This window comes from Rhinolophus sinicus, chromosome 1, assembly GCF_057876585.1.
Source record: "Rhinolophus sinicus isolate RSI-liver-muscle chromosome 1, RSI-T2T, whole genome shotgun sequence".
Taxonomy (NCBI): domain Eukaryota; kingdom Metazoa; phylum Chordata; class Mammalia; order Chiroptera; family Rhinolophidae; genus Rhinolophus; species Rhinolophus sinicus.
Window position 1 is genome coordinate 12804060 of NC_142501.1, and position 8807 is coordinate 12812866.

At 53.5% G+C, this 8807-nt stretch overlaps 1 protein-coding gene across 1 annotated transcript; it reads right to left on the reverse strand.

Moving 5' to 3' along the window:
- Positions 1-500: 500 nt before the first annotated feature.
- Positions 501-7723, reverse strand: HMOX1 (heme oxygenase 1). Its single transcript, XM_019728407.3, has 5 exons — positions 7564-7723; positions 6282-6402; positions 3722-4213; positions 2331-2430; positions 501-1236 (listed from the first exon to the last, which is right to left on the reverse strand). The coding sequence occupies exons 1-5, from the start codon at positions 7584-7586 to the stop codon at positions 1106-1108; spliced, it is 867 nt and encodes a 288-aa protein (XP_019583966.2). The 5' UTR covers positions 7587-7723; the 3' UTR covers positions 501-1105.
- Between the last annotated feature and the right edge of the window lie 1084 nt (positions 7724-8807).

Here is an 8807-nt window from a genome sequence, read left to right on the forward strand (position 1 = left end):
CCTCATTTTCATAATAGGGGCTAGTGTACAATGTTGGCATTTTACATGCATCTCATTTGCTTCTCAAGACAGGCAGGTGAGGTAGGTCTCACTGTATTCATGTTACAGGTGACACCACTGAGCCCCCAGAGGGGTTAGTAACTAACCTCTCTGTAGGCAGAGCGACAAAGTGGAGTAGCAGGGTCTTGAACCCAGGGATATCACACTAGTCCCTAAGAGTCACTGGACAAGACTCAAATTTTATCCGAAAATCTGCTCATTTCAGCCTAACAAGGCAAACCTATCCTCTGTAAAGGTGAGTCTTGCATCAAGCAGGGTTCACCACAAAGATTCACCCACCAACTACTTAAAACTCACCCCCCATTCTCAGAACAGAACACAACATCTGAAACAGGCTCTTGCCACCCACACCTTCACCCTTTCTCCCCACCAGACATTCAAGAAACAAGTGAGGAAAAGGTCAGTTCCCCAAGGTAACAGCCCAAGAAAAACACTTCAAGTTATATCAGGCAATATAGTTTATTATTTCACATAAAAGTTAGGGACCAAGGCCACAGTGCTGTTAAAAACACCTCTCCCCACCCAACCACCCTTACCCTGCTATAAAAAAAAAAAAAAAAAAAACAGAACACAACAAAATGCCACCACAGTTCAGGCTGCGCTGGGAACAAAAAGTGGCTCCAACAAAAACAAGACAAACACAAGACACAACATCTTTGCACATTTATATGAAAATTGCCATGGCTCACGAGGAAAGCGTTCATGGCAAGTCAACGAGGAGACCGTGACCCCAGGGTCTTTGGAGGTTCAGGACAGCTGCTACTTCTGGCTACTGCTGGGCTCTGCTGCAGGAGGAGGGGAGGGGAGTGTTCTGAGGGCTGGGCAGGACCCCTCATCCCACTCTGGAAGTTGAGGTCATTGGCTGGATGTGCTTTTGGTGGGGAAGACACCTAAGTCTCCTTCTTCCTTTCCAGAGAGGGATGGAGGGTGGGGGTGCTGACAGCCCCCCATGCCCAAGGGAAAGAAGCCAGCTGAGATTTTCCCTCTAGAAAGAGGGTCCTCCGCTGGACAGAGTTCATGGCCCCAGGAGCCAACACGCGTGCATTCACATGGCATAAAGCCCCATGGCAACCGTTGCCACCAGAAAACTGAGTGTGAGGACCCATCGGACTAGTGGTGCCTGGGAGAGGATATTGAGCTGGGACTTCCCTCTGGGTGTCTCGATGGGAGTAGCGTCTGAAAGAGAAAGGGGGTCAGTGTCAACCACACAGATGCACAGAGGTGGGATGTCTGATGTCACAGAAAAACACAGCACAAGGGCCTTAGCAGTCTCTAGTGCAGTCCCACTCAATGCCAGGATTCTACTACAGCACAAACAGGTAGCCCTCTAGCCACTGCTTGAATACCTCCAAAGACAGGGAGCTTACTATTTCTCCAAGCTGTCTATTCCTCACTTTTCAGCCAGCCCCCCTTGTGAGACCATGCCCTCCAGGGGTACTCCAGGGGACCACACTTTGAGAACTAGTGCCATTAGGGCAACTACACCTCACCACACCAGGTAGCCAGTCCTACCAGGATTGGGCAGAATTCCAATACTCTGAGGCACAATCCCACCAATAGAGGGGTCCACATGGTCCTGGCACGTGTGGAAAAGCCACAAGGCACGGGGTCAGGGTGGCACCAAGAGCCAAGAAGGCTTAATGGAAGCTGCCAGAAAGGCAGTGAGCTTCACTTCTCCATTCCACCCATTCCCAAAGCCACACTCCCGCCCGCATGTGTCAGGTTCGGTGGACGTCCATATTGTGGAGCATTTGGGTCTCTTGGGACGTTTCCCAGATATTCTCTCAGCACAGACACAGCCTCTGAATAACTCTGAAGCACGTGAGGGAGGGCCTAACGCAACAAGACCCAGAGGCTGTGTGTCTCCCTAGGCAGCACCCCACGGCAGTGTAACAGCTAGAAACAGTCCTAGCCCCTGCCCTGTATCAGAGCTCTCTGCTCAGGAACCATTAAAGGGCCCCAAAAGCAACCTAAATTAAGAGGACTTTGCCCGACTTCCCAGGGTCTTCTCTGTGACTCTACTTTTGAGCCAATGAACTAGAACTAGCTCAACCTCCCTTGGTTTGGGAGTTGGGGAAACTGAGGTGGGGAGAGGTGCCCAGACTCACACACTGGAGGTTGAGACCCCATGCCCTTTTGCCTGCACCCCACTTCTCATTTAAAACATGCAGAAGACAGGAGAGTTAAGAGACACTGGAGTCACAGTGCTGGGCCATATGCCCCCCCGCCAACGGAGCCCAGAGGAAACGCTGCTCCCCAGAGGCCCTCACCTTGCACCCTGCTGCCCGCCCGCTGGCGAAGCCCTGGCTCCTGCGAGGGGCTCTGGTCCTCAACTTTCCGGGTCAGCCACTCCTGCAACTCGTTGAACAGCTAGAAGACAGAAGACACACAGTGAGAGATGGTGCTAGGCTCCAGCTAACGGTGGGGTCTGAAGTTGGTTTTGAAATATTTAGGACATAACAGAATCATCTTACTATTGAATGTTCATGTATCCTTTGACCCAGCTTAAGAGAAGATGTTACACGTACATTGGAGTCGCCTGCCTGCTCTCCCCAGATGCTCCCCAGTAACACCCATCCTGAATTTAGGGCTCACTGTCCCCATTCATGGCCTTCTCCCGTGTCCCTCCTGAGTGGCACCCGAGTCTATGCAGCTTTCTGCACCCTGCTTTCTTCACCAATTTTCTTTGTGAGAGTCACCCTTGGAAAGCGTGTCTCACGGTGTTCATTAGCTGAGGTTTGCAATGAGGGAGTGGCAGCTACTGGAGGGTTACGTGCCTGGACGCAAGAGCCAGCCGGCCAGCCAGTCGGGCTCTGGCTCCCAGCCCCTCAGAGGCACAGATTTTCTTGGAGGATTGACCAGGTCTGGTTTATTATAGTTTAGGGAACAGCAAGGGAGGGGCGTTGTCCCATAACAAATGCTTAGACCAGTCTCTCCCGAGGTCCCAGGCTGGGAGCAGGGAGCCAGGAGGCCATGAGTGGGCACCCCAGTTTCCATAGCACCTCCAGGTGGGGGGAGAGCAACAGGTTCTACAACATGTGGGTTAGAAGGAACCTCACCCCCCACTCAGGACACCCACCCCCGGCCCTGCCCAAGAACTCATCCTTCTAGGCTTTCTCAATGCCCACCTTCCCCCTGGGCTTGAGGCACTTGTAGAAAGATGCATTCCCTCCTCCCTGGCTGGGCTGAGAGACCCTGGAGGGCAGAGGCCACATCTGTGCCACCTATAACCCCTGTAGGGCCAACCTGGCTAGACACAAGTACACACACAGCTTGAGTATCGTCACAGAATGCTGTCACCAAGTGCTACAGCTATGGCGCTCACGCCCCATAAGGACAGTAGCTAACATTAGAGGACTGACCCTGTACCAGGCTCTGCTATGGGGACTTTACTGGTATAAACTCACTTAACCCTCACAAGATCTCTAAGAGGTATATACGATTCTATCCCCATTTTACAGATGGGGAAACCGAGGTACAGAGGGATTAAGGGATTTGCCCAAGACCCCCCAGCCACTAAGTGGCAGAACTGAAACCCTGGCTCCCGTGTCTCTGCACTTGACCATGAGTCCCCGACCCCCTTCCCTGCTATAAGAGAAATGTCCCGTAGAGGAGCAGCTGGGGGAGGTGGCGGCAGCGGCCTGGGCTGCCAGGCCCTTACCTGAATGTTGAGCAGGAACGCAGTCTTAGCTTCTTCGATGACCCTCTCCCTGACCTTGGGGGTCATCTCCAGAGAGTTCATGCGGGAGCGGTACAGCTGCTTAAACTTGGTGGCACTGGCGATATTGGGGAAGGTGAAGAAGGCCAGGCCCTCGCCAGAGCTGGGCAGGTCCAGGGCCTTCTGAGCAATCTTCTTGAGGACCTGGCCCCCAGACAGGTCGCCCAGGTAGCGGGTGTAGGCGTGGGCCACCAGCAGCTCGGGCTCTGTGCGCCCCACCTCGTGGAGTCGCTGCACATAGCGCCTCATGGCCGGTGTGTAGGGGATGGCCTCCTGCCAGCGGGGCCCGTACCAGAAGGCCAAGTCCTGCTCCAGGGAGGCCCTCCGGTGCAGCTCTTCCGGGAAGTAGAGGGGTGTGAAGACTGGATTCTCCTTGTTGCGTTCAATCTCCTCCTCCAGGGCCTCATAGATGTGGAACAGGGAGGCCATCACCAGCTGAAAGCAGAGCGAGCAGGTCAGGCCTCCAGCGGAGTAAAAGAACGCCCGTCCAGCTCCTTCACTGCTACCATCTCAGAGGCCCTCAGGGGCTCCCACCTCCTGCTGGCCCTCCAATCCTCTCCACAGCAGCTGGAGGAGTGTCATACGAGAAAAACTCCAGTGTGCACTTTGAGCCCCAAACCCTTTTACCCCTCTGAGTAAAACACGTGGCCGTAATCCTCATAAAAACCCAACAGAGCCGCTGTCGCCATGCTACAGAAAAGCAAACTAAGGCTCAGAGAGGGTGAGAGATGCTGAGGTTGTACAGCTAGTAAGAAATGAAACTGGAGTCAAGCCCAGGCGTTGTTAGGGAGCCATCACAGCTCTGGAGCAGGGGAAGGCCTGGATGAAAGTGCTGACAGGAGACCGGGTGCCTCTGGCCTTTGACCTCCGATGATGGCAGCAGGGCCCAACTCTCCTTCTTAGAGGCCCACTCTGAACTCTGCCACCTCTGGATGCTGCGCTGGGGGGTCAGGCCCTGTGCACCTTGGCTCAAGGAACTCCTGTTACACATTAATACTCTTGTTTGAGTTTGAAGGACAAAGTTCCACTTGAGACTTGAGGTTGTCAGGTTATTTCTGAATCGTAAACCTTCACTGCAGCCCCATTTCTCAATGGGGCAGAAAGCCAGGCAGCCTGGTCCAGAATAACCAGGGCTTTTGCATGTGACCAACCTGATCTAATCTCAGCTCAGCCAATCGGCAACTGTGTGACTGCAGGTGAGCCACTCACCCTCTCTGGGCGATCTGAGGTGTGAGTGACCCTGTGCAAGTCACGCCTTCGTTCTCTCCCCTGCAAGGGGATCACCTGACCATGTTCTAAATGGGGCTGGTGTGAGGGTCAGTCAGGATGACACAGGGAAAGAAGCCCTGGGCACAGCCTGGCACTCAGCACTCAAATCAGAGGCCGTGGTGACAAATGCCACCTCCTTCAGCATAATCTAAGTGAGCACTAGGTCCTCTCACAGACCTCTGTGTACACTTTGAAATTAGTGGCTTAGAGGCAAGATCCAAATCTAAGATGGCTGGGGATGGGATATTCCAGAGGTCACATTGCAGCAACTGGGTGTATATCATCTTTTTGAGGGCGGGGAGGAGGAGAATGAGGAAGAGGGAGCAAGGGTTAGATCCAGCACCCACAGGAGGTAGCCAGGGGCCCCACCCCCTCACCTCCCACCTCAGAGCTGGACCTTAAATCTCCCTTCACTGGAGCACCTCTCAAGTGGGAAATAGAGAAGGACCCAGTTTGCAAAAGGGAGGGGTGTTATACAGCTCCCCTCCCCCACCCTCCCCACCATTCCATCTGAACAAGCCTTGCCTCATGCCAGACACTTGTCTGGTTCTTTGTCAAGTGCTTCCCTTCTATTTGCATGAATTTCATAACAGTGCTAGGAAACAGCAAAAGTCTGTGCCTAGCTTACAGAGAGTGCTTAAGAAAACACTGCTGTTGAAATCCCACTTCACAATGAAGGAAAGGTGCCTCAGGGAGGTTAGATGAGGTGTGTCCAGTCTTACTGTTAGGAAATGGTTGTGCTAGGGCTCAAACCCATACCTACCCCTTGCCTTCAGAGGCAGATTAGAATTAAGTCAGAAGGACAAGCTCTCAAATGAGACCAGCCTTGGCTTGACTTCAGCCTGTCCCATTTACTTAGTGGCGGTGTGACCTTTCATTTGTTACTTAACCTCTATGAGCCTTCCCTCCCTCCTCTTGCTTATCAGGGTTGAAGCACAAATTACATTTCAAGTGTGTAAAACACCCGGTATGGAATAGGTGCCCAGTTGACAGCACTGCTGCTCCAGCCCCTCCACAATACTGTATAGCAGGCCGTTAAATTGCTGTGTGACCTCAGGTAAGTCACCTCCCCTCTCTGGGCCTCGATGGCATCTGTAAAATGATTTCTCAGACATGCCCATCTTGTCCCTCAGCATCCCTGGTCCCAGTCCCCATAGAAACCACTGGCCTGGGCCTTGGGCACACCCAAATTCATCAAACACCCCTCCAGGGCTGGTCCCACCAGACCACATACCTTAAAGCCTTTTCGGGTCACCTGGCCCTTCTGAAAGTTCCTCATGAACTCAGCGTTCTCCGCCTGGGTGTGCACCTCCTTGGTGGCCTCCTTCAGGGCCTCTGACAAATCCTGGGGCATGCTGCCGAGGGCGGGGAAGGAGGGTGAGCAAGCAGGTGACTGTCAGCAGGGTTCTTCCCAACACTGAGCCCCTGAGGGAGCCGCTGTCGGCAAGCTTTCAAAAGATTTCCGTTTTATCACAAATCGTCCGGCCTCCCATCTAGTAATACACAGGTCACATTCCCAGCCTTCTCTGCAGTCCCATCAACACTCTTCAGTCACTAACACACTATGTGATATGGTCCCCAAATTAACGGGGCAATCCTGGCATGAGTTATTCTCCACGGAGGGAAGTAGGAAGCAGCACAACCCAGGGAGAAGCAGCAGTGGGCAGGGTGAGCATTCGGATCCAATGCTGTGTTGATGGGCTTTTAGAGCCAAGGTTTAATTCATTTATTTTGTTGAGGTTTCAGGTACAAACCTCACGACCCCCTATACTGTTACACTCATCATAAAAGCATTTGGGTTAAAAAGACTGACGACAGCTCTTCTTTACTCAAAGAAAACGTTTCTTTCTGGGAGTATTTCTGTCATATACCCTGATGGGCACCTCACAGAATTGTCCAATCTCCTCCTTTCTCTCCCACGCCCCTTCCAGAAACATCATCCCGTTCTATACATGAGGACCAAATTCTTGGGAGCAGGGGAGGGGACCAGACGTGGACATGCCAGATGACCAAGGTTCACACCCCAGCTCTGACACCAGCTGGCCAGGCATCCTGCGCTTGCTGCCTCCCTTCTCTGGAAAACGGGGACGCAGTAACGACGGTGAAGTCTTGACAGCTAGTGAAAGCTGGACTCGGCCAAGAGTGGGCTCTGGTAAGAGAACCACACACTCTCATCCAGGCTCCCGCAGCCCACAGGATCTTAGACTAAGCAGAGTCCTCCAAGCACATTGAAAAGTCCAGTCCCACCCAAAACAAAGTTGGATACCATAGCGACCCTCCCAGGGGTCACCCCGCCCCCGTGCCGGGGTGGCGGGCATGTAAATCACCTTTCATCCCTCTAATTACCCCAGGAGCACAGACAACACCGGAATCCAGCTCCTCCTGCCTCCCAAGCCCAAGCGACTAGCTGTTCAGCGACGTGGCTTCCCGCCTCTGTCTGGGTCGGTCGGGAAGGCACGGCAGGGGCTGCCCTGCCCGTAGCCCGGCGTCCCCCTGCCCCACCGCCCGGGGCTTGCCTGTCGAGATGCGGGCTCTCCATCCTGCCGGTGCTAGGCTTGGTGCTGGCTCCGGGGCTCACTCCGACGTCCACAGCCGAGGAAAGAGGCAGACGAGTGACTGCCGAGCCCTGCCGCCCGGTCAATTTATCTCCGGCGCGGATCACGTGCCCGCGCCTAACAGCTGATCCAAACTTTCTGACCAGAAGTTGCAACACCCGCGTGAGCCGGCGCCCCGCCTGCGGGGGTGGAGGGAGAGCGGTCACATGAGCCTTGGCAAACAAAGCCGCTTGAACCGATGTAAAATAAATAAATAATCTCTTCTGGAAATCTGAGCTGCTGTGTGGTGTTTCCCCTTCCAGAACCCCCCCCACCCAGTGATGAGACTTGGAGCACCCCAGGAATCGGAGAGTTCCAGAGAGCTGAGAGGCAGCGCTTCTCAGAGCTGGAGGCTGGTGGGCAACACAGGGACTTACCCCATCCAGCCTCAGCCTGTAGACACCCAGGGTGCCCAGCCTGCACCCTAAAAGTCATCTCCTCCAGGACCTTCAGCTGACAGCCTGTCTCCTCACACTCCTTTCAAATGTAGGATTAGGACTTGTGTTTGGAGCATCTACTAAGTGCTAGAGACTGTAGTGTTTTCATGGTTCATCTGTACAACTCCCCTGTGGAGTAGATTACTCCCATTTTACAGACAGGGAAACTGAGGCTGGGAGGGGAAGGTGAAATGGCATGCCCAGGGTCACACACAGAGCAGGAAACTGGGACCCGAACTCTGGGTGAGTCCCTGTCTCTGCCTTCCTCCCGGGGCTCTCTTAGCACTTGGTTCACAACTTGCCAGGGACAGTCACCTAAACTACCTCCCAGCTTAATATATAGGGTGCTCTTCCAGGGCTGGGCAGGTCTGACTCATGCCCAGCACCCACTCCAGGCCTGGAACAGAGCTGGCCCTTGCTGATCTGAATGAGTTCTGCATGAGACTGCTCGCTTGGGACTGCGAAAGCAGGTCACTGGGTGAGCCAGATGACAAAACAAATGCACTGGATGGTTCCTAGAGTCCCTTCCCAATGCCACAATTCTGGATTCTCAATTTTAAAAAAAGAAAAAAAAGAAAGAAAGAAAGACAAGAAAAGGTGACTTTGTCTCGTTACAAGGACCGTTCTTTGGAAATGCAGGGAGCAAGTGCCCTCCTCTAAAAGAACACAAGTATAGGATTGAGGTGGACTGTCAAGTATGGATTCCCCAGTTGGGGAACTGAGATGGCT